Consider the following 26,921-nt stretch of genomic DNA (forward strand, 5'->3'; position numbering starts at 1 on the left):
TAAATTGAAAAAGTAGGTCACGGTGACCTACTTTTCAGTAGACGTACTCCATGGACTCAAGATGCATCAACTGACAAAGTTTGATGATTCTAAGCCAAATAGTACCCGAAAATATTTAAATATAGCCATAAAATTTCAAAAGTAGGTCACTGTGACCTACTTTTCAGTTGTCATACTCTGATGACCCAAGATGCATTAACTGACAAAGTTTGATGATTCTAAGCGAATTAGTACCTGAAATATTTAATTAAAGCCAAAAAAAAAAATTTTCAAAAGTAGGTCTCTGTAATTTCAGTCAACTTACTCCAGGACCAAAGATGCATCAACTGACAAAGTTTGTACCCAAAATATTTAATTATAGCCATATAAATTGAAAAGTAGGCCACGGTGACCTTCTTTTCAGTCGACCTACTCTGATGACCCAAGATACATCAGCTGACAAAGTTTGATGATTCTAAGCCAAATAGTACCCAAACTATTTCAATATAGCCATAAAATTTCAAAAGTAGGTTACAGTGACCTACTTTTCACTTATGTTTTTCGAGAACTCAAGATGCATCAACTTACAAAGTTTAATGATCATAAGCCTTAAAATATCCAAAATATGCCTCTAAAATGCTTTGAAATTCAATGCCTGCAAAGTTCAAAAAGTAGGTCACTGTGACCTACTTTTTATTAATATGTTTTATGGCCCCAAGATTCACCATCTTATTAGATTTAATGATTCTAAACTTCTCATTATTTGAATTCATGACCTTAAATGTTTTGAAAAAGATTAGCCATAAAATTTCAAAAGTAGGTCAAGGTGACCTATTTTTTAATTGGCGTACTCTGACAATCCAAGATGCATCAACTGACAAAGTTTGATGATCATAGGCCTTAAATTGTTCAAAATATTGCTCTAAATCATTTTGAAAAAGAATGGCCACAAAATTCAAAAAGTATGTCACCGTGACCTACTTTTGAGTCAACATGATATGAGGTCCTTAGATGCATCAACTGACAAGATTTGATGATCCTAGTCCTTATAGTAAGCAAAATATCAATATTTTAATAAAATGTAATTTTTGGTCAACTTTAAAGTGACCTTGAGACCATGCCCTTTTGCCCCAGGATGATGCCTTGAACAATTTTTAATCTACACCATATCCTCATCCTTTTGTGTAAGTTCGGTGATAATCTGCCCAGTGGTTCTTGAGAAGATTTTTTAGCAACCAGTACTTTTGTTTCTATTTTCCTAATTATCTCCCCTTGTTTAAGGGTCACAACCCTAGTTTTCGTATAATGGGAGCCCTTGGGCCAAGGATACCCTGTGACAAATTTGACAATAATTGGCCAAGTGGTTCCTGAGCTATGGCCCATATTCTAAAAAGTTTACATGCACCGCACAAATGGCCATAGCATTAGCTCTTTGAGATCTTGGCTCAGAGGAGCTAAAAAAAACGCTGGCCTTACAACACAGGGATCGAAATTAACTTTTTTGACCACTAGCAAATTTTAGCTAGTGGAATTTTTATTTACTAGAAATATTGAACTTTCACTAGCATTTTTTTCTCATAGTAATTAACATAGGGATTATTTGAATGATTTAACAGAAAACTTATTTACACCTTGTGAGTATTAAGGTCATTTTATACAAGGTGAAATCTGACCGGATACAGTAGCTCACAGTTTAGTAGCCCCAAGTAAAAAGTTACTAGCTCAAATGTAAGGGAAAAAGTAATTAACAATGAAAGAAAAATAGTTCATCATTGAAAAAGTCAGGGTCTTAAAGTCATTCTTTTTTAAAATTTAAAGTTTAATTCTCAATAGAAAAATTGAATCGTATATGAATCAATTATGATTGAAAATGAAAAAAAATAATTTAAAAATAAATTATCTTTCATATTTTTTTTTCATCTTAAATCATTAAATACTCTTGAAATATATTTTTTGAAAATCACATAAGACTTTTTCTCTAGTTGATTAAGTGATCGTAAATAATTAAATGGGATATCTACATGAATTTACCATAGATGAAGGAATGGACTAGGAAATTCGGATTAGGAAAAAATGATTGTTTTTGGAAGTAAATAAGTCAGGTAGAACTGCAAAATGGATAAGATTATGGAGATTTACGAACTATAGGAACATACTACCTGGAAATTTTTTATTGATTGAGAATTTGATAGCAAAAAAAAGGGAATAAAATACCTGTAATGCTTTTCATGTATTACATGGGTAATTTTAATTTTTATTAGCCCGAGGGGCTACTTCTGTGCATAAAATAACTAGCCCGACCCCCCAAAAATGGTAGTCTCAGGTATGAGGCAATGCACATACCTGGAATAAACTAAAAAAAAGACTTTTTTTTTTAACTCACAAAGCTTGGTGACCACAGGTCGCTTTTAACTCGCAATTTCTGTTTTTAATTTGCATTTAGCGAGTATTTCCCATTAATTTCGACCCCTGCAACATTACCCACATTTGACTAAGGCCATACCAATTTGCAACATACGCATAGTTCGTCGGATTCGCTGCTTCTATTTGTAACAAATCCAAATTATAATATTATCAAAAAAATTTGTCTGCCCGCGCATCCAATAATATCCGAGTACATTTTTTTTCCTGACTTTACATCAAAACTTCGGAACACGTGGTTGAGAAATGACAGAAGCGCGGGATTGAGAAAGTCTGTACTTCATAACTCATACTGTGTAACAATGGTGAAGTTTTTCATGATGCCTGTCTACTCTTTATATGTACGATACGTCAATAGTTAAAAACAGTGGATGTAAATTTTTTCCTTATACTGCAATCAAACTAGAAGTCAAGGAAACTTTTGAAGCGCTGTTCGATGTTTCTATAAGGAGAACATCGAACGTAGCTATTAATAACTACGTAGGTAGAAATAGTCTTTGGACTGGACCTGACTATGTGCCTAGAAAAGGCTAGAATAGAAGAAAGCTGAAGAATGCAAAGGCACGTTTGGCAGTGGATCAAGGAAATAAATGCAGAGATGTCATTTGAACATATTTTTGCAAATAGACCTGTTAATCACTTAAAGGCTGAGTTTGCGAATTTATGTCTCTGTGTCTGCTATTTCCAACCAAGCACTGTCTGACAAAATAAATTCCCATATTCTCTATGACCTACCAACTACCTTACACTTCAATTGGCAGAAATTAAAATACTCCTTTTCTTCCAATACTAAACAAACGTTTAAAAAGGATTTTAACCTTTTTTACCTTTCTGGTTATTTTGTAGTTTTTTCCAACTCGGCAACTATTATAGTAGTTTCGTTTTCGAATTAAAATGGCGGGAAAAATTAAACAAGTGGAGGTGTATTAACTCCTAACATACTAATAAGTAAAAGAATCAGTACATTCCGCTACAAATAATTATAATCATTTATTAACTTATTTAATTAAGTCTTATTCTTTTATTTTGCAAGCAATTTAGACGTGTTTTTAATAGGTGGTAAAATATATTGCACCAACGAATAGTTCCTTGAACGCTTTGGTTACAGGTTAGCTCATGGTAAAAGTAGTTTCTCCAAAGGCAAAGGTATCCTACGTTTTAAAATTTTTACTTTTTTTTTTATTATTATTATTATTTACAAATTATTCTTGAAAAGCTTTATTTTAACGAAAGATTGATAACTGTATTTTTTATTGGTTTAGATGGAGCTTTGACACGGTTTAGGTTATTAATGCTAACAACTCACGTCTCTGGTCTCACATGTGGTTATGAAGATGAAGTTGTTAACATGGAACATAAACGGAATCCGTGCCAGTAAAGTGGAGTTGTCTTCATTGTTCGATTCTCTTGATGCAGATGTTATATGCCTCCAAGAAACGAAAGTCACAAGTAAAACATTTCTTTAATCCAGAGACCCCCTTTTATTTACACTTGGACCTGAGACGTATATTATGCAGTAAATATTATCCTGAGATTTAGAAGAATATAAAGATATAATTTTAAACAAAATTTTTAAGGGTGCAAATATTTTTTTAATATATAGTGATTTATACGAAGTGGGGGGGGGGTATAAAAGTTATGAAGAAGGTTAAAGAATGACTTCGTCTTAACATCCTCACAAAGTCACCTGGGGTCCTGTGTCAACTCATTGCCAGGGGACCTCTGACAAATTTCATTTTACATCTTACAGGCTGACTGCAGTGACATCTTTCAGGAAAATTATAAATTTCTATTTTTTTCTTATCTCTCGATCAACCAGTTACATTAAGCCTTTTGATGCTGAACAGTGTAACACATTTTAGGTGTCAAGTGATTCCTCTCTGTTTACATTATCTCTCTACTTCAATTTGATGGGTGCTTTTTAATGAGAGATGCAAACCTCAAACAAAATTTATCAGGAGTCACAAAGCAACAAGTTGACACCGGACCCCTGACTTTGTAAGGATGTCTTAACAAAAGCAGAAATAATCATGATAAAGAAATAATATAACCTATAAGGCAGGAATTGATTCAAGTTAAATTTTTACAAAAAGCTTATTGATTTCAGTTCCATCAGTGTCGTCAAATGCCCCAAAACAAAGTACAGTAAAACTTGTTTAGTAATTAGTACGAACATTTATACAGCATATATTTACAGAAATAGCGATGTTTTTTTGAATCCTCTGCAATTCTTAACAATTTTTTGTAATATTTTATCGTTATAATGAAATTTACATCTTTTATAACAAATTTTCAAAGATCTCAAAAATTAAATTATTTAACTGACATTTTTTGTAAGTACATGTATTCATAATTATCTATAATTCAATTCTCCAGGAAATTTTGTTATTGAAGAAAAATTTTGTATTTAACAGGGCTCGACATTAACGCTTGTCCGCTTGCCCGGTACCAGTGAAAAAAAATTACGGACAAGTGAATATTGCTGGGCACTTGTCCGATTGGACAAGTGCATTTTAATGTAAAGAGTCTCTAAATAATAGTAAGATCGACTGTGAAAGTTAATCGGTAGTTTCAAGACGGAAGCTGTACATAAAAACCGGACTTCGATCCCGATAGGGATCGATATTAATTGAGTTCACATTGGATCGGGATCGAAGTTCACTCTTACGAACGTAACGAAGTTTGGTTCACTTGTGGACATTTATGTTGTTGTCAGGACAGAAAGCCTAGATAAAATTTCGTTTTATGTGTTTGTTGTAAATATCAATAACATCACTAATCAATCAAGCACATGTCATGTGTAATGGACTTTATTTTAGTTTTCAAGTTGACAGTATTAGATCTTTATTGAAAAATTTTCGGACAAGTGAAGTTGAAGTTCGGACAAGTAAATGTCTTGGTCACTTGTCCGAATGGACAAGTAGGAAAAAAAGTTAATGTCGAGCCCTGTTTAATGCTTTTCTGGACATATTTGGTGAACATATGGAAAAAAACATGTATATTGCAAATTTGCAATATAGATTTAAATGAATTCGTTATAGCGAATTATGGATATAGCAAAGTAAATTCTCAGGTCCCTGGAGCTTCGCTATAACCAAGTTTTACTGTAATTGAAAATAGCCAAGTCATATACATGTACCTCCAAAACAGAGTATTCACATGTGCAGATGCATAAAAAATGCTGGTGGGAAGTATCAGATTATTTTGCAAATGTAAACCACTCTTAAATGATACATTAAAGATGTTTAAAGAGATTGTATTTTACAAAATATAACTTTATTGTACATATCAGAATTTTTTCACTGTCAAAGTTAACTTCCAGGTAATTTAGATTTTGATAAACAGACAAAGACAATCAGTATATTTTATTGAAATTATAAAAGAAATATATTATTCTTCCTGATATCTTTATTTTTCTTAAAGATATAGTCAAGAAAAGACAAAAATAGGGTGGGGTCTTTAAAAAATCTTCTTCTCTAGAACCACTAGGCCAGAAAAGCTGAAAGTTGTGTGGAAGCCTTCTGAGGTAGTGTAGATTCTAAATTCAAATCTTGACCCCCCGGGGGTAGGGTGGGGCCACAATAAGTATTACAAGGGGGAAAATCTGGTGAAGAACAGCAAGGCCAAAGTTACTCAGGTGAGCATTGTGGCCCATGGGCCTCTTGTTAAGATAGATATAACATATGCATGTTTCTTTATATTGAATATGGCAAGAGTTACTGTTCTTGCACATCGTATGAAGGGACCGATAACCCCTTTTGAGGGTATACTCCATTCTGGAGTACCGGTACATACCGGTACATCATTTTTGTTCCAGTTAATGCACTTATTATAGACATTAACTATGTACTTGTGGCATGATATTGTCCATACATATTGAGTTCGAAAGTAACCTGAGAAATGGTTCTTTTTTTTTATGTTCTCCAAACTACTCATCCAATTGGGATGAAACCTTTTAAGGGTTAACAGGCATGTTGTGTAGATGTGCGAAACGAAGGTCATTTCGTGTGCACTTGCATGAATGTGCTTTAAACCTTCCTATTTCAGTCAAGGGCATCATGGAAACAATTTATTTTTAAAATAATTTGTTTAAGTTATTAAATGTCATTATTTTGGGTTATCTTTCCCTGATTATGCTTTTCTTCAGTAACTTATTCCAGTTATTGATACTTTACTATTCATTATTTTAAACCTACTGGTATCTGAAAAGCTTTACTCATGCTGTACTTGGGTTATATAAGTAGATGGTAAAGGTTCATGACAGTAAAAGTAATCTATCTTTAAGATTTAACAAGTTGAAATTCAACAAATCATAACTGATTTCAGTTATTTCAACCTTAATCAACCTCACTTTAGAACTCTTGCACAAAAATCTACAGCTTTGCACAAAAAATGTAAGACATAGAGATTGTACTGTAATATCCAAGGATTTTAAGAAAATTAGTCTCACTGTTGGCAAAATTGGCAGAAGTTGTGTAATTGACCTCTGAAATGTTCATGAAATGGAATTATTTTTCCCTGAAAAATATCATGATATTTTGATAAATATCATCATATCTGCTCAGGAGATATGAAGTCAGTCTGTTGAGTCTATTAAAAGAAGTACATATATTTACAACTTTCTCAGCCTTACATCATCTTAAATCAGCAGCAAACTCAAAATATTGATGTTTTTTGGCAAAATTGATAGGCATTCTACATTTTAAGAATTAACTCAAATGAGTTATTTCTTTGTTTAGTAGTAAATAAGTGAAGTAACCTAAAAAAGTTATTTCAAAAAATAACTTATTCCATCATGCCCCTGACTGATTTTTTGATGATATGCTTTGAACATATATTAATGTTGTAGATAGACAAGATGAGGTGGTTGAATTAGCAAGAAAGCATGTGCATGCTTTGCTCTGATTCGCTGACAAAAAAAATCTAAATAACTTTCTTGTTTTTTATGAAATACTTTGAAATTTAAAACATAGTCAAACATAAAGAGGTTCTACATTATGATATATATGAGATATAGTGAAACGCATGCTTGCACGTGTGCTGCAATGTGATTGGCATATACTTAAAATGGCTGTAACTTTTTTAGTTTTTAACAAAACAGGATAAAATTTAGAATATAGATAGGTATAATGGGTTCCTACATTGTGCTACTATCAAAATTGAATGCAAGATTATGCATGCATGTGTGCAGGCAGTGCTGGATTCTGATTGGCTAGTAATTAATACTCATATGGCTGTATCTCCATAGTTTTCACTGAAAATGTTTGAGATTTCTTACATAGGTATTTATTGTGAATCTCTTTACCATGTTTTCAAGGAAGCCTGAAATATCTAGAAATCATGGGCCTGCATGTGCTCTGAAATCTGATTGGCTAATATCAAAGGACTATACCGGTGCTGTTTTTCGATTAAATACTTCTGAAAAAAAGTGTACATTTTTTACACAAAAGAATTGCCTAATTTAATGAAGCTTGTAGGGAATGGGCCCATAAGCGAGTGGGGGAGTGTTTTGGGGAACATCTGTAATGGTTCCCATTACAGTTAACACTAGTTTTTCATTGTAATGGTAATATCTAGTCTTAATTCCCCTCTTGATGAGCCCATGGAAATGATAAAAAAAAAGCCAATGATGGATATACTAATTATATAATATTTACATCCACTGAAATTTTTCTCCTATATTTCTTAAAACATCTCTCTTATCAATCAGTAAATGATGGTTAGGCCCTCCAAAAAAGTGATCTATAGTTTCTCAGGCACCACTGCATCAGGTCAAACACTCTGACTGCCACAGTTAGATAAAAAAAAAAGCAGTATACCATCAGAATTAAGGTACCAGTAAAATGTAATAGAAGTATTCCAACTTAGCACATTATAAGGTACTGGTTCAATATTTAATATACCAGTTCTGTGTATGCTAACTCAGATATTTCAAAACTGAGACATGATAATCACAAATGTTTCAGAACTTTCATAATGAACTATTCAAAATAAGGGGGGGGGGGGCTTATATACTAGCCTTTGAATTAGGGAAGTATTGTAGACTACAGTTGTATTGTTTGGGCAAATACAAAAACTGATGGCCTTGTCACAACAATACATGAAGACATTAATCCTCTGTCCTACAGCTTCATAGTATCTGTAGATGATAAATATGGGATACGGAAACCAGGGTTGGCCAGGAAATACCAGTAGTGGGAATTACCAGTGGTAAATACCAGTATTTCCAGTCCCGGGAAATACTACAAATTTTCTCTAAACTGGGAAATATTGAGAAATACTGGGAAATACTACATTGTTAAACTTTTTATTTCTTTAATTCATTCAATTTTATACAAAATTCAGAAATAAAATAAATATAAAAATGGATAATGAATAATATTGAATACGTCTCAAACTGCAATTTAACATAATTATTCAGAATCCAGGTCCCCCACCCATAAGGATGCATTCTGAAGCTGTTCACATTTCCTTGGCTGTATATTAAAAAACAAAACAGAAGTTTTCCAATTCAAGTTTCTTTTCAGTTTTGTAAAATTATCAAGTTTATTAATTATAAACCCAAGAACAAAACGCACTTGTTTTAATTTTTCTATAAACAATGTAGTTATTATAATCAATGATTTTCATGTTGTTTTAACAAATTGCTCTGGACAGTTTTGTGCTCCTGTTTTGAGATATAATTACCTTGAGTAGAACTGAAAAGCCTCTTCTTAGGTTTGATATTTACACCACACTCTACATTTAACAATTTTCTTAGAACCTTCTTTGGTTGCATAAAAACCCAATAGGGATCTTTGGGTTCATTAAATGGAAGTTTATAGACTGACTACATCTGACTCAAACATGAAACAAATAAAACAAATGACACTCATGACTGGTAAATGAATAAACTGTGTTATGATTATATTGAAAGAATTACTTGGACACCAGAAATTTTCAAATCAGAGACAGTGATACCAGGTAGATATCTTAGCCAATAAGGTGTTCTACATGTCAATACCCCCCACAAATATAATTAAAATTATGAAATATGTAGGTATTTCTTTTTTCCCAGTATTTCCCAGGAAATACCAGTAATTCTGGTGTAGCACTTATGATTTCTGATCTAAAATAAAAAACATGCTTCGAAACTTATTTCAGGAGACATGCTGGATGAGCCTACAGCAATAGTAGAAGGCTATAACTCCTACTTCTCATTCTCAAAGAAGCGAAGTGGATATTCTGGTAAGATTATAATGTCATGACATCTGCATTTGTCAAAAATAATTGAATTTATTACATATACTATATTTGTTGTTCAAAATTATTAGTGTACTGCATATTTGCAAAAACACTTTTCTCTCCACACTAAGTAGCACAGTTTTTAATTGGTATAAAATCTCTACTGGTGGAAGTCCAGAAGAGCTTATTCAATGGCAAAGTATCCATCATCCTTCTGTCCAGCTGTACCTGTAAACAATTTTTCAAAATTTTACACTTCCTTTAGTTTTGGTCCAGTTTTGATAAAACTTGGTACAAGTTTAGAAAACATCATGATTATATAGGGATGTCAATATTTTCCTTAGTCGATTATTTGATTGCATTATTCATGTTATTCGAACGATAGTTGAATATTTGGAACATTTCTGAAAATAAAATTTATTTCAAACTTCACTGGTATATGATGCATTTATAATTCAAAAAACCTTATATTTAATTCTATTTAAAAAATATATGAAATACAAGTATATTTAGACAGCTAATTTTCCCATCAATCAAATTCATTAATTGGTCTGTACAATCAGTTTTTATTTTAGTAACTTAAAGCATTTAAAAATTGCCAGCATTTAAAGCTTTTTATGAAATAAATTGGGGTGCAGATAGGGGGTAATCTCACACTATCCACACATCATGCAGGTGCCTTTGATATTGTTAAACAGTGAATTTTATGATTCAATTATTTATTGCTCCAGCTATCAAAATGTCCTTAAAATGTAAGCGAATTGTTTTAATAATTATTGAAGTGTCAAAACATGTCACAGCTGTGGTGTGTTCCCTGCATTTGAACATTCTTAAAATAAATTATAATTAATACATGGTATAAGATCAAGCGCTATTAATAATTTTGCAAACAAGGCCCAGTATATTGATGGATAATATACAGGCGGTAAATGACAAATAATTCTTGCGGTAATGAAGGACTTACAATTACTGTACTTTCTATATGTACATGGAAAGTCAACCGTTTAATTTAGGAAAATTATCTTGTTGACTGTCTCTGAGGAAAGACGGTTTTTCAATTCTCATTTTCACTCTTTTATTGCATTTATTTAATAATAAAATTCGAATTGCGCTTCATTATTTGATTGTCGGTCCATTCAATGGATAGTCAAATATTTAAGAAATAAAGTCCGCATTATTGTGAATGTTGCAGGAAAACCTCCGAGGTCAAGAAATGTTGTCTGAAATATAAAAGCCGAGGCATTAGCAGAGGCTTTTATATTTCAGACAACATTTCGAGACGGAGGAGGTTATCCTGCATCATTCACGACAACAAGGACTTTATTTCTATTCTACTAACAGCTCTTAAATACAGCTGATCGTTTTCTCTATAGAGAAACAAATTAGGTCACCATGTCGCAATTTTGCTATTCCATTTAACACCAGAGGATCAATCGATTGCATAAAATGCAGACGATTTCAGCTTTCATTGGATTAAAAATATCCTTTAATTATTTATAAATTTGTTTGTAACATACATTTATTGATTAATTTTTATGAATGTAAAATAACAAAACCAGTTGTCTATTTCATTGCTTTATCAGTAAAATCACGGGAGTGTAAATGTTGTGGGGAGGTCCGTGGAACAGCCCCACTTGGCTATAAAAATGGATATTTATCAACTGTTTCAGCGATACACACGTTTAAATTGCGTAAGACGACACATCCATTGGTCTAAATAAGTATTAGATTATACAGTGAAATATTTATTTCAACTGTACAGGTTTGACATGTGTTTCTGATCTGATAATTTTTTGATGACGTTCGTGATTTATTGGAGAATAATGTCCATGGCATTTCTTTGATCTTTGCAATAATCGTAGTAGAATTGTTGACATCCCTAATCATGATACATAATTCTGAATATGTAAAACTTACTTTTTAAGAAAGGCATTTTAAGTCCCTTACTGGTATGGGCCATAATTCCATCAAAAATCATCAGAATGAAATGTGAACTTGATCTGTAACTCATTCAGATAGATTCACATACCAAAAATGCAATGTTGGGGGGGGGGTCTGGAAAACCAAGTGGGATAGGGGGACAGACAGCACACAGATGGAGAAAAAACTATAATCACCTTGTGGTTTCACTGGCAGGGGAGTAAAAGCAAGTGTTTGAAATATAGATGAAACTTTTTTCTTCAATTATTATGTTGAGTACAAACCAGTAGGGTCAAGCTGACAAGCTACTTTTGGTTAGGGATAGTGTACATTGTCTTGTAAGTTTTGAGTAGCAATAACTCCGCAAGTATATAAAGATTTCATTCATGATCAATAACCAATATGATTTGATTGTGATACAAGCATATAAATTATAGGTGTTGCAACATTTTGTAAAAGTTCTGCAACCCCAATAGAAGCTGAGGAGGGTCTCTATAAAGACCTAAACCCCAAAGTGGATGGAAAAGTCAGTCACTATGGTGATGTGAGCGAGTTTTCCAGTGATGAGTTAGAGGCTCTAGATTCAGAGGGCAGGGCAGTCATTACCAAGCATAAAATCAGGTAACTGAGGATAGAACCTACACGAAAACAGCCCTCGTCTAAGCATACCTTAAATTATGGTCAGAGATCGAGCCTCCCATTTTTGATTGGTGCCTAAAACTTTTCCTTAAGTCGCCAAATTGGTGACCATTTTAAATTGACTTGGTGATCTTTTAATTCCGGAAGTTTTAACATTTTAAACAATTTTTTTTAAAAAGCTAAAAGAAATTTAAAAGAAGAGGAAATTATTATACCCCCCGCAAACGAAGTTTTGGGGGGGTATATTGGAATCAGCTTGTCCATCTGTCTGTCCGTCTGTCTGTCTGTCCGTCTGTCTGTAGACGAGATTTTGTCCGGACCATTTCTTGGAAATTGTTGCAAGGATTTGTCTGAAAATTTGTATACTTATTCTTTGCCATATGAATGTGTGCACCTGGAATTTTCATCATGATTGAGTAATTTTTTTGCATTTTACAGATGTATTTTTCATCTTTATTACGTGGTTTTGTCCAGATCTGTTCCCAGAGACTATTGCATAGACTTGTATGAAAATTTGTACACTTATTATTTACCGTATGAAGATGTGCACCTGGTATTTTCAACATTATTTGATCATTTTTCTGCATTTTACAGGTGTTTTTTTTTCATTTTTATTGACTTAGTCATTTCGGGTTCATGTATAAGGTTTGAGACATAGAATCTAGAACATCTGTACAAAAATGTGAACTACAGCTTAAAACTACTCATTAGAACTAAAAAAAAATCACAAAGTATTAAAAACAGTTTTTACATTACACAGCAGATAATGTAAATCCATTTGTCCCTTGGAAGTAATGAGTGGACATGCATCCAGTTAAAGATTAATTAATGAGTTCAGTGTGGGAAGCTGTTAGGGCATCTCTGATCAAGCAGGTCTTATCTATATCTCCTGGGAATTGGGCAGAAAGAAATAAAGATCTCTGTTGTCTAAGTCTCTTAATTGTAATTTATGTCTGTCAAAATACATAGTTACTGGAACCAGCCTTTTATTTTTAAAATGAGTTTGATATAAAGGTATTAAGATCAATTTGATTTTGTATAATTAAATTATGATTTTTTTTTTCAACAATCAATTTGCAGAGTGTCATGTCTCACAAAGATGACATATAGTTGCAAACTATTTTTTCAGTGTAATAAAGAACACTGTAATTACTAGTATTGATGTTTTATTAGGCTGCACCTTAGTTTCATTCATTAAAAAAAATATAATGAGTAATTAAATTTTCACTCTAAATGTTTAAGCAAATTGTGAACACCTCTCACATCTAGAAAACATTAGTGATTTGGTACCTTCTCTGAAAAACCCAACGGGGGGTATTTGTCCCTTTTGGACAGTTCTAGTTAAACTTGTTTTTAGCAATGGACATGTTATGTTTTCTGTAGTCACGTCATGGGTCCCTATATTGATTACTGTTACCTTTTTAAGTTGGCGCCTTAAAAAAATTGCCTGGCAACTAAAAATTTGCATTGGCGACTAAATTTTTTTGAGAAGGTGCCAGCTGGGACCTAAAATTTAGAGGTCTGCATCTCAAGCCATGGTCAAGAGTCAATTTTTAACTCTCTCCTACTTGTGGCTACTTAGCACATAAAGTATTGTTAAAGTTTGTCATCGTCTTGAATAATCAACCTTATGTGTGACATCATGTTATAAACCAATGAAATTAATTGTTTATGTTGCAATTATATTGAACAATATACAATAAATGTTACATAAATTATGATTGGATATTATAAGGTTGCATCAAAGGTTATTTTCTGATCATGCTTTACTTGCATTGGTCAGTATTTTAATGATCGACAAAATATTCTCTTACCAGTCAAATTCCACCATAGCCAGAGTGGGGCAAGAATTGTACATTTTGGCTGTGGTTTGGGATGTTGAGAGCCTGCTAAATTTGGTCAGAAAGCCTCTTTATAGAATAAAAGATGAAATCCTGTGCAAGCAAGAGAAATTGAATTTTAACTAATAGTGACGGAACAATTTCAGTACATCTTAGTAGGTTTAGTGACAGTAAATGACCGTCTGTTAAAAATTGCCAGCAACTTAATCTGCCAACTGGGACCACCACCAAAAGTTCTCATTTTGCTCATTCATGACTGTTTGTCAAAAATGAAAGTAGACTTTCAATTTAATTTACGATAATTATTATTCAAGTGAAACCTAAGTTTACAGAGAATGTAATACAAGAGGACTAAGTATGAACTTTGGTGTAGGTGTTTCAGAGTTTATTTGCAAACTCTATTAATTTATAAGTATATATTTAGCTCTTCTGAGCCATAGGCTCAAAGAGCTAATGCTATGGCCATTTGTGCTGTGTGCGTAAACTTTTTAGAATATGGGCCATAACTCAAGAACCCCTTGGCCAATTATTGTCAAATTTTTCACAGGGTATCCTTGGCCAAAGGGCTCCCGTTTATACTAAAACTAGGGTTGTGACCCTTAAACAAGGGGAGATAATTAGGAAAATAGAAACAAAAGTACTGGTTGCTAAAAAATCTTCTTCTCAAGAACCACTGGGCAGATTATCACCAAACTTACACAAAAGGATGAGGATATGTTGTAGATTAAAAATTGTTCAAGGCATCACCCTGGGGCAAAGGGCGTGGTCTCAAGGTCACTTCAAAGTTGACCAAAAATTACATTTTATTAAAATGTTGATATTTTGTTTACTATAAGGACTAGGATCATCAAATCTTGTCAGTTGATACATCTAAGGACCTCATATCATGTTGACTCAAAAGTAGGTCACGTTGACCTACTTTTTAGCTCACCTGAGCTGAAAGCTCAAGTGAGCTTTTCTGATCACAATTTGTCTGTAGTCCGTTTGTCTGTAAACTTTTCACATTTTCGACTTCTTCTCCAGAACCACTGGGCCAATTTCAACCAAACTTGCCAAAAAGCATCCTTAGGTGAAGGGGATTCAGGTTTGTTCAAATGAAAGGCCATGCCCCCTTTCAAGGGGATATAATTAAGAATTAGTGAAAATGAATAGCATCTTTAAAAAATCTTCTTCTCAAGAACCACAGGGCCAGGAAAGATGAAACTCATGTGGAAGCATCCCCAGGTAGTGTAGATTCAAGTTTGTTCAAATGATGATCCCCGGGGGTAGGGCGGGGCCACAATGGAGGATCAAAGTTTTACATAGAAATATATAGGAAAAATCTTTAAAAATCTTCTTTTCAAGAACAGTAAAGCCATGAAGAGTCATATTTATATGGAAGCATCCTCAGGAAGTGTAGATTCAATTTTGTTCAAATGATGACCCCCAGGGGTAGGGTGGGGCCACAATGGAGGATCAAAGTTTTACATAGAAATATATAGGAAAAATCTTTAAAAATCTTCTTCTCAAGAACAGTAAAGCCATGAAGAGTCATATTTATATGGAAGTATCCTCAGGAAGTGTAGATTCAATTTTGTTCAAATGATGACCCCCAGGGGTAGGGTGGGGCCACAATGGAGGAACAAAGTTTTACATAGAAATATATAGGAAAAATCTTTAAAAATCTTCTTCTCAAGAACAGTAAAGCCATGAAGAGTCATATTTATATGGAAACATCCTCAGGAAGTGTAGATTCAATTTTGTTCAAATGATGACCCCCAGGGGTAGGGCGGGGCCACAATGGAGGATCAAAGTTTTACATAGAAATATATAGGAAAAATCTTCTTCTCAAGAACAGCAAAGCCATGATGAGTCAAATTTATATGGAAGCATCCTCAGGAAGTGTAGATTCAATTTTATTCAAATGATGACCCCACGGGGTAGGGCAGGGCCCAATGGGGGATCAAAAGTTTTACATAAGAACATGTAGAAAAAAAATTTCTTCTCAAGAACAGAAAAGCTATGTTAGTCTTATTGATATGAAGCATCCTCAGGTAATGTAGATTCAAGTTTGTTCAAATGATGACCCCTGAGATAGGGAGGAGCTACAATGGGGGATCAAATTTTTACAAAGAAATAAATGGGAAAATTCTTTTAAAATCTTCTCAAGTACAACAAATTCATTTGTTATATTGACATGGAAGCATCATCAGGTAGATTAAAATTCAACCCCCCCCCCCTCCCGTTCATTACTGAACTGATTTGTGCCTTAGTCTAGCCAATGTGCTCAGGTGAGTGATGTGGCCCATGGGCCTCTTGTTTAAATTTTGCGGCCATTCTTTTTCAAAATGATTTAGAGGCATATTTTGAACAATTTAAGGCCTATGATCATCAAACTTTGTCAGTTGATGTATCTTGGGTCCTCAGAGTATGTCAAATAAAAAGTAGGTCACCTTGACCTACTTTTTGAATCTTTTTCAAAACAATTAAGGTCATTAATTCAAATACTGACAGGTTTAGAATCATTAAATCTTGTAAGATGATGCATCTTGGGGCCATAAAAAGTATTAATTAAAAAGTAGGTCACAGTGACCTACTTTTTGAACTTTGCAGGCATTCGATTTCAAAGCATTTTTGAGGCATAATTTGGACAATTTAAGGCCTATGATCATAAAACTTTGTAAGTTGATGCATCTTGGGTTCTTGAAAAATGTCAACTGAAAAGTAGGTCACCGTGACCTTCTTTTCAATTTATATGACTATAATGAAATATTTCAGGTCCTAATTGGCTTAGAATCATCAAACTTTGTCAGTTGATGCATCTTGGGTATTTGGAGTAGGTCGACTTAAAAGTAGGTCACCGTGACCTACTTTTAAAAATTTATGGCTTTGATAAAATATTTCCAGTACTAATTGGCTTAGAATCATCAAACTTCGTCAGTCAATGTATCTTGGGTCCTCAGAGTACAACAACTAAAAATTAGGTCACTGTGACCTACTTTTGAAAATTTATGGATTTAATTAAATATTTCAGGTACTAATTGGCTTAGAATCATCAAACTTTGTCAGTTGATGCATCTTGGGTCCTTGGAGTACAACAACTGAAAAGTAGGTCACTTTTGACCACTTATAGAATTTTAGGGTTATAATTTTAAAAAATATTTTAGGTATTAATTGGCTTAGAATCATCAAACTTAGTTGATGGGTCCTCAGAGAATGACAAGTCACCATGACCAACTCTCAGGTACTAATTGGCTTAGAATCATCTTGGGTTCTCAGAGTGTGAATTGGAATTTCAAGAGTTTATCTACATATACAGGATACTTAAAGGCTTCAAATAGAAGTGATAGATTGTACAGTTTATCAGAAGAGCGATTCAAGGCCCTTGGGCCTCTTGTTATTGATGTATAATTAAAACAAGTAGAGCTGAATATGTAAGTGACAATAAGTCAAAAAGTTTGTGCAAATCATTTTCATTTAGTGTTGTAATAATTAATTCAAATAGTTGTTGATTAATTATTTTATTTTCTATCTCCTCTTTTTAGAAACCCATTGAAAACAAGCTTTGAAGCTTTAATAGGTTATCCTGATATTCAATGCATGTAATTTATTATATTTATTTATAACTGCTTGACTTTATAGCTTTCAATACTGGTACCATTGTCTTTCATTAATGTAAAAAATGTTTGGCATTTTTATGTATGATTATAGACACAAAACTCTATTTACCCTCCCGTTTTCATAAAACCAAATACATCAAAAGTCTCTAAAGTGGCACGACTTTGGCAAACGATACATGTATAAAACTTGGCTTTGTTTTACGGTGAGCACTGTTGAGGAATGTTTACCAGGTAGAACTCATGTGACTATTTAAAATAATTTATCCCACTGGTGGGTTCAACAAAGGTCACACAGGCTCTTGCTTGCTATAGGAAAAACATCGAACTTTTCATACATTTTTAATATTTTAAGTACAAATTTCCTACTTTCACACAAGTTTTATAAATGTATAAGGCATCTTTTGTCTTTGGCACAAGTTTGTACAATGTTAGGCTGTCAATAAACAAAGGCTTTGAAATGAATGCCCATCCTCGATTTACTTTAGAAAATCACAAATGTCGGCTGACCCCTACCACATTGTGTGGATTTGCTCTTTGTGTAAGCATGGATTTCACCGCTAAAATTTGTTAAATCTTGTAGTTTAGATATCGATTGATGATGTGAGATGAAAAATTAGGCTTAATTTGAATCTTCATTTTTTAACTTCTTACCGGGGCCCATAAGTGCACTTGTTCTTTTTCTACAGAGAATTAGTCAGTGCATCAAGAATACTTACAAATCACTAAGTCGGAAATAATACATAAATTCAGTTGTACTTGTACAAAATGAAAGGGGAAATTTTTCTTGTTGTTTGGCTCTATTTGGAAAAAAATAGTTGTATTTTAAAATACAGTAAAACATGCACAAGAAATACACATGTGAAATATGAAAGCCATAGTACCAATCATTCAAAAGTTATGGTCAAGGTTTAAGTTTTTCAAAAAGTAGGTCAAACTCCAAGGTCAAGGTCAATGGATTACAATTGTTGGTATCCAAAGGAAGGTCTTGTCACAAGGAATAGACATGTCAAATATGAAAGCCCCAGCACCAACCATTCAAAAGTTATGTCCAAGGTTAAAATTTTCCAAAAGTAGGTCAAACTCCAAGGTCAATGGGTCAAAGTATCCAAAGGAAGGTCTTGTCAAAAGGATTATTTGTGAAGTATGAAAGCCCTAGGTCCAATCATTCAAAAGCTATTGCCAAGTTTAAAGTTTTTCAAAAGTAAGTCAAACTCCAAGGTCAAGGTCAAAGGGTCAAAGTTATTGGTATCCGAAGGAAGGTCTTGTTGCAAGGATTACATGTGTGAAGTATGAAAGCCCTAGCACCAACCGTTCAAAATTTATGGCTAAGGTTAAAGTTCAGTAAAATTTTGCAAAACTGGGTCAAACTCCAAGGTTAAGGTCAAAAGGTCAAATATGATGGTACCCAAAGAAATGTCTTGTCACAAGGAATACACATGTGAAATATGAAAGCCATAGCTCCAGCCAATCAAAAGTTATGGGCAATGTTAAAGTTTTTGCGGACAAACAGACAGCCAGACAGACAGAAAGACAGACGGACAGGGCAAAAACTATATACCCCCGAATCTTCCATACAATAGCATAAAATTGGACATTTCACTCATATGGGAGTGAGGGTATCATTTTGTGAGCTCACTGGTCACGGTACCTCTAGTTTTAAATATGTATGTTTCCCGTTCTAATTGACCTGAAAGAAATCTTAATTCCAAATTTTTTTGTCAGTTTCTTAACAAATTATACTTGTATTAACCCCAAAAAGTATCACAGGCTCTAAGAAAATTAAAGTTATAACTCTAAAGAGTTCTTCACAAGTCAATTTTTATTCAGACCTGTCAAGGTTTTATACTTTTTTCTAGTCAGTTTAGAGACTCTTACTAAGTGTATTAGGTACACAAAGTATTTGGAATGAATAAAGTAATATTTCTTAAGTTTTAGCACTCACACATAAACACACACACATGTATAAATATATATATATGTTGTCATGACCTTGAGCCGGGATCATTTTGGCAAGGTCACTTTTAGCCTTATCTTGTAATGGAGAAACACTTGAAGCTCATTTCTGGCATAAAGTTTCTGGTTAGCCAGGACTGTGTTAGGACATTGACCCAAGGTCATTTGGGCAAGTTCATTCAAGGTCATTGGGAAAAGAGTGTTTAATCCAAGCATGGTCCATAACTTTGCAAGCAAAAAAAGTGAAGCAGAACTTTTAAGACAAGATGTGTGTGATATACTGATGCCCCCATATGACAGCTCAAGGCCAAGGTTAAAGTATTTCAAATGTAGGTCAAACTCCAAGTCAAGAGTTCTAAAAATGCTGGTACTCAAAGAAAGGTCTTGTCACAAGGAATACACTTGTGAAATATGAAAGCCCTGGCACCAACCATTCAAAAGTTATGGGCAAAGTTAAAGTTTTTGCAGACAAACAGATTAACATCAAACAGACAGATGGACAAACAGACCAAAAACAGTATGCCCCTTGAATCTTCAATTATGGAGTGTAAAAGTTCTTTGAGCATATAAAATAAATTAAAGAAAATTATTCTGTGCTTTTACATCTGCTTAGAATGATATATTGTTATGTACATATTTGTAGTAAAGTATTGAGTTCATTCTGAAGTATGGAATGTTTTGTACTTCCAGAAAGAGAGACGGACAAAAAGCAGAGTTAGCCATCATCAATGTCTATTGTCCTCGTGTGGATCCCGACAGAGAGGACAGACTGTTATACAAACTCCGGTTCTTCGCTCTTTTGCAGACCAGAGCAGAGGCACTTCTGAAAAGTGGCTGGTGAGAATATTGTCTGTATATGAAGGGTTATCTAAAAGTTTGTGGACTGATGTAATAAGATTAAAAATATGTATTCGATGTTTACAAAAGTTAAAGAAACGATGAAAATTTTAGCTTGATATGTTGGCCATGGCCATAACTTCTGAACAGTTGGTGCTTGGGGTTTCAAACTTCGCACGTGTATTCTTTGTGAAGGCCTTCCTTTGAATACCTACAACTTTGACCTTTTGACCTTGACCTTGGAGTTTGACCTACTTTTGAAAAACTTTAACCTTGGCTATAACTTTTGAACAGTTGGTGCTTGGGGTTTCAAACTTCACATGTGTATTCCTTGTGACAAGACCTTCCTCTGGATATCAACCTCTTTGACCCTTTGACCTAGGAGTTCAATCTACTTTTGAAAAACTTTAACCTTGGGCATAACTTTTGAATGGTTTGAGCTAGGGCTTTCATACTTCACATATGTAATCCTTGTGATAAGACCTTTTTTTGGATACCAACCACTTTGACCTTTTGACCTTGACCTAGGAGTTTGACCTACTTTTGAAAAACTTTAACCTTGGCCATAACTTTTGAATGGTTGATGCTAGGGCTATTATACTTCACATATGTAATCCTTGTGACATCCCCTTCCTTTGGATACAAACCACTTTGACCTTTTGACCTTGACATAGGAGTTTGACCTACTTTTGAAAAACTTTAACCTTTGCCGTAACTTTTGAATGGTTGATGCTAGGGCTTTCATACTTCACATATGTAATCCTTGTGACAAGACCTTTTTTGGATAACAACCACTTTGACCTTTTGACCTTGACCTAGGAGTTTGACCTACTTTTGAAAATCTTTAACCTTGGCCATAACTTTTGAATGGTTGATGCTAGGGCTTTCCTACTTCACATATGTAATCCTTGTGACATCACCTTCCTTTGGATACCAACCACTTTGACCCTTTGAGCTTGACATAGGAGTTTGACCTACTTTTAAAAACTTTAACCTTGGTCATAGGTGCTAGGGCTTTCATACTTCACATATGTAATCCTTGTGACAAGACCTTCCTTTGGATACCAACAACTTTGACCTTGACCTGGACGTTTTACTTACTTTTAAAAAACTTTAACCTTCGCCATAACTTTTGAACAGTTGCAGCTAGGGCTTTCAAATTTCACAGGTATATATTCCTTGAGACAAGACCTTTCTTTGGGTACCAACATTTTCTATTTTTTGGCCTGGATTTTGACTTGCATTTGAGAAACTTTAACCTTCGCCATAAGCTGCCATACGGGGGCATCAGTGTTTCACAAACACATCTTGTTTTCAAATATTATGAAAATAACAACTTCATCTATGTTTATATAAGTAAAATTAATAAGTTTAGCCACATAAATATTATGTCATTGAAAATATTAATTTATGAGCTTTTGAACAATGTTTTTGATAATTAACAATTTAAGAGAACTTTGAACAATGTTGAAATTTTACATTTTATGAGAACTTTGAACACAATTATATGAGAACTTTGAACTCTGCCTTTGATTTTTGTTGAATTATATGAGAACTTTGAACACTGTCAAAATTTGAAATTAAACAATTTAAGGGAACTTGGAATAATTCATGAGAACTTGAACAATGTCTTACTTTGCAATTAACAATTTATGACAACTTTGATGAATGTCTTTGAAATTTTTACATCCAAGAAAACTTATTAGATGAGAACTTTGAATACAGTTATTTGAGAGCTTTGAACACAATTATATGAGAACTTTGAGCACATTTATATAAGAACTATGAACACAATTATTTGAGAACTTTGAACACTGCATGCCTTTGATTTTTGTTGAATTATGTGAGAACTTTCAACACTATCAAAATTTGAACTTTAACAATTAAAGAAAACTTTGAACAATGCCTTTGAAGTTCAACAATTTTTGAGCTCTGAGCAGTGCCTTTGAAAACTAACAATTCATGAGATCTTGAATAATGTCTTTGCAATTAACAATTTATGAGAGCTTTAGTGAATGTCTTTGAAGCTTTACGTCTATGAGAACTTTGAACAAAATTATATGAGAACTTTGATGACAGTTAGATGAGAACTTTGTCTTTGTTGAAAAATGTCTTTTAATTTTATTTTTGATAACTTTAAACAATAGCTAACAATGGCTTTGAAATTTAACAATTTATGAGACTTTTAAAATTCAGCAATTTTCAACTGTTACGTCAGATTAAAAAAAATTCAATTGAACTTGAAAATTAGGAAGTCATAGAACACATTCATAAAAACTAGGTCTAAGAACAGCAGGCCTAGAAGAATGTACAAAATCTTTTTTTTTGTTTGTTTGTTTTGTTTTGTTTTGTTTTTTTTTTTTTGATCAGCAAATAAAATGTACCCGAGAATTTGCAGTCGTGCCTCTGCCTATCAGTACTCTCAGTACTTTGAAATTTCTCTGTAATTCCTAGGCATGCCCTAACATGCCAGTTTTTCCAGAGAGTGAAACTTTATAGGAAGTTAGAAAAACATCCCTCCCCTTCTGATGTCATTTTAACCCCTTTCATATAAAATATACTATTAAGATTTTAGAGAACTTATAGAATAAAGTAAAAATTAGTTAAATTACAAATTTTATGAAACAATTGTGTCAAACCATGTAAGTGAATTAACATACTTATTGGATGACAAATTCTCATATCAAAAGAGTTCTTCTCCATTAGACTCACGACAGGTAAAAATAAGTTGTATTTTTGGGTTGTGTCGCCTGGTCATACCATTGCTTACAGAAGCATTAACAATTTAAAAAAAAAAAAAAAATTAATTCTATAGATAGAAAAGATGGTGCTAACTAGATGTGTGAAAATTCATTAATTTACCTCAAGTGGATTTAATTTTATGGCGCTAGTCCATGAACTTTTTAATAACCCCACATACACTTCTAAAAAGTGGCTAGTGAAAATAATGTCTCTGTATACATTGGAATCATGCCATGAAAGAAACTTAGAAAATATGCAATAGGAATCAACTATTATTGAGGGAAAGAGAAAATAACAGTTTTAATATCTTTGTTCAAACTAAAACACACAATGTGATTTTAAAAACATAAACAATGCCGTTAATACCACAGTACTAGTATCTCTATGTGTTATATAAAGATATTTGTGTTATATAAAGATATTTGTAGGATACACCTGTAAGTACATGTGTATGATAACCTCCTCTAGAGAAATCAGATACTCTAGTACAAGTCCTCAGGCGTCTCTCTTCTTGTCCTGTCTTCCTAGTTTTCCTTGCTAATTGACATTTTTAAGTGAATGTCAAGAAAGATGTAATATTGTAGTACATTATGCACAAGAAACAGAGCTTTTCTGTATTTATAATCCTGGATTTTTATTTCAAACTATGGATTACAGGTTGACCTCTGACTCTTCTGGAGTGTGTTCCTTATTTTTCTGTCATATAAATGATTCAGCAATGATTAGAGATTCACTTAAAAACCTTGAAGACACTGATTTATTTATATATGATACAAGGCTGACAAATCAAATAATAATATTAGCAATCAGAAATCAGTCGTATTTAAAAGTTATCAATTGTACATTAGAAAATGAAGCCAATGGATTGTTAACACAAAATTACTGATGAAAACCAAAAATTATGGGCAGAAACCATTTATATCTCTGAAAAAGGCAGATTAATTTAAGAAATGAATGATTTTAAGAAGACTCTATGAGTAATGTAAGAAATAAATAAGAAGACTTCAAGAGTAATTAATGTAATGTAAGAGATTGATGATATAAGAAGAATTTAAGAGTAATATATAATAAATTTTTAGAGAGATGAATTTTTATGCTCTTTCTTTTTGTTCATTTTAGTCATGTTATTGTTCTTGGAGACATGAATGTCAAACACAAGAGTATAGACATGAGTGAAGAAGATGAAATCGTAAGTTTTTTATTTCACATAAGAATTTCTGTGTTAATGATATTATTTTTCAAGAATCTGATTTGATGCATAGTATACCAGGTAATATATGTAATATAATCTCAACATTCAGAGAGCAATTACAGGGGATTTTCTCAAAGGGTTTCACTTGTTTAGGGAACAGTCACCAAGCCAAGCCGTGTGTGGGTGAACCAGTTTGTTTGGGACGGTGACAGAGATTCCAGTATTCCAGATGTGGAGAACAAGGAAGAGTTTGCAGGAACCACCAGTTTTGTGAGCGGTGGTCTGTTTGTTGACTCGTTTAGATATTTATATCCAGACCAAGAGGGAGCCTATACTAACTGGTGCACTTTGACCTCAGCTAGAGAAACAAACTATGGCAGACGCCTTGATTACATCTTCACTGATATACAGCTGGTGAAGAGTGATTTAAAGGACTGTAGTATCATGTCAGATGTTGAAGGATCAGATCACTGCCCAGTTAAAGCTGAATACTTCACAGAATTCATTCCTGCTGATAGATGTCCTGCACTGTGTACAAAGTACATGCCTGAGTTTTGTGGAAAGCAAGTCAAACTCTCATCATTTTTTGTGAAGAAGGAAAAGACCAATGAAAAAATTGAAGTAACTTTCAGCCAGACTACCTCTGATCACAATGTCACATCTGTGGCTATAGTTGATAATGTAGAGAAAATGTCATCCAAGCGATCAGGTGCAGATGAAAAGTTTGGAAATCAGGCTAAGAAAAGGAAAACTGAATCAAGTGATATTAAACAAGGAAGCCTTAAAGGATTTTTTCTAAAGGCAAGTTCAAAAAAGGAGATTATAGATCTTAACATTCAAAAGTCTACCAGTAATACAAAAGAGGAGATACAAACCACCGAGATGGGAGTAAAAGTAGTGGATGATATAACAATCAAAACCAACTCAGCAAGTGCTTGGAAAAGTCTCCTTAAAGGGCCACCTCCTCCCCCTTTGTGTAAAGGACATCAGGAAACCTGTGTATTAAGGACTGTAAAAAAGCCTGGTCCAAACAAAGGCAAACAGTTTTTTGTGTGTGCCAGAGGCGAGGGTCACAGCAGCAATCCAGAGGCCAGATGTGACTTTTTCAAATGGGTGGACCATAAGAAAAAGTGAATTGATTTTTTTTTTATGTACATCTTCTGGGTAAATTTTTGTACCATTAAAAGATAAAATTTCATTTCTTGCTTTCATTTTAGCTCATATTGATAAGTTGATATGAGCTTATGCCAAACCCCTGGTGTTGCTGTCCCTTTTGATGTTTTAGGAGCAATTCCATTCCCAAATACTAGTAACTATAAGCCCATCGTGGATTAAACTAGCATAGATGATGAATCTTGTCAAGTACACTTCCAGACTTGCTTTGGATATTGGATCTAACCTATATTTTCCTTATAAGTGACCAGATGGTGCATCTAAGGATGAACACTACCAGACCTTCCAGGTGATTGAACAATTTTTTTTTTAATCTACCCAGATCAAACTTGCATAGGTGTTGTATCTAGGAATGGACGTTATCAAAACATTTGTTTGGTGTGAGACTTTGCCTTACTACAAATAACATTTGTCAATGTGAATTTATATTTGTAATCTTTGATATTACCTATTATTTAGATAAGCAGATTCTTATTAAGAAATCAACAAAAAATAACTCATTTTAACATTGGTCTTCTTTAAATTTTTGTATTTGATGAGCATCTTTTTTTTTGGGGGGGGGGGGGGGCTCTTAATATTAAGGATGTCTTTTATTTTCAACAGTGGTTTATTGAATACAATAAGATGAACTAAGAGCAAAACGAGAAAGAATTGAAATTCAAGATCCCAAGGTCGTAAGGAAGTCCAGTGTTATAAAATTATGACACAGTTGATTTTTTATGAAGTTTGTTTAAATATCTTGAAAAGTGAAGTTCAAAGTTTTTAGGAGTATCTATGTCAGAAAACTATTAAACAGTTGAATTCCTCTCACCAGTTTGTATCAGAGAGTGAAGTTTGATGAAAATATATAATAACAGTTTCTTTGAAAGGATTGCAGGGTTCTATACTAACGCTGGTCCAATAGCCGGAGGCTAGTAAATTTTAAGTTTATTGCCTCCAATATATCAATTTTCTTTTCATTCAGAGATTCTATTTTTGAGCTATACTATTTCTGTAAAGTATAAACGGTGATAGATGTGGTGTCAAGGTGTATGTTTCTTGGCTCAAGTTTTCAAAAAAACATTCAATCTTGTGGCATTTTGCTAAACGTTAGAATGTCATCATGTCATTTTAAGTGACTCACTTAGATTCCAATTAAATGAGAGATATAATGCTTTTGAATCTGTGTACTATTTGTATTACTATTTACTGTCGATTATCAAATTGAATCGGTAGCATACAATCGATTATATGATCGATAGTTTGAACTTTAATTTAAAGGTTAAATAAAGTTAACCATCAAATATTCAGATATCCTCGTAAATGAAAAGAATATTTCAATACAAATCTATGAGACCAACTTCAATTTATACTTAATAGGAAAATTTGTCTGCCATTTGCAAGAAGAATAGAGGAATATCC

At 33.4% G+C, this 26,921-nt stretch overlaps 2 protein-coding genes across 3 annotated transcripts in view; one reads left to right on the forward strand and one right to left on the reverse strand.

Annotated features, from left to right (window-relative positions):
- The window catches only part of LOC133195799 (LEM protein 2-like), a 92,744-nt gene that overhangs the window by 24,392 nt on the left and 41,431 nt on the right, over nt 1-26,921 (reverse strand). Inside the window, exon 1 of one of the 2 annotated variants that reach the window (XM_061331746.1) lies at nt 3,228-3,285. The exons of the other annotated variant lie outside the window; for it this stretch is intronic. The gene's annotated coding sequence lies outside the window, so the exon portion shown is untranslated. Of the gene's footprint in view, nt 1-3,227; nt 3,286-26,921 lie in introns of those variants that run through there. 2 annotated transcript variants of the gene reach the window in all.
- LOC133195791 (DNA-(apurinic or apyrimidinic site) endonuclease 2-like) lies at nt 3,696-25,545 on the forward strand. The gene is made up of 6 exons (XM_061331733.1): nt 3,696-3,849; nt 9,544-9,627; nt 11,982-12,165; nt 20,267-20,413; nt 24,275-24,344; nt 24,501-25,545. Exons 1-6 carry the CDS (start codon nt 3,729-3,731, stop codon nt 25,479-25,481), a joined length of 1,587 nt encoding a protein of 528 aa, XP_061187717.1. The 5' UTR covers nt 3,696-3,728; the 3' UTR covers nt 25,482-25,545.

Source organism: Saccostrea echinata, unplaced genomic scaffold, assembly GCF_033153115.1.
Source record: "Saccostrea echinata isolate AGI-Se365-2 ecotype Australia unplaced genomic scaffold, CSIRO_AGI_Sech_v1 ptg000029l, whole genome shotgun sequence".
Classification (NCBI taxonomy): Eukaryota; Metazoa; Mollusca; class Bivalvia; order Ostreida; family Ostreidae; genus Saccostrea; species Saccostrea echinata.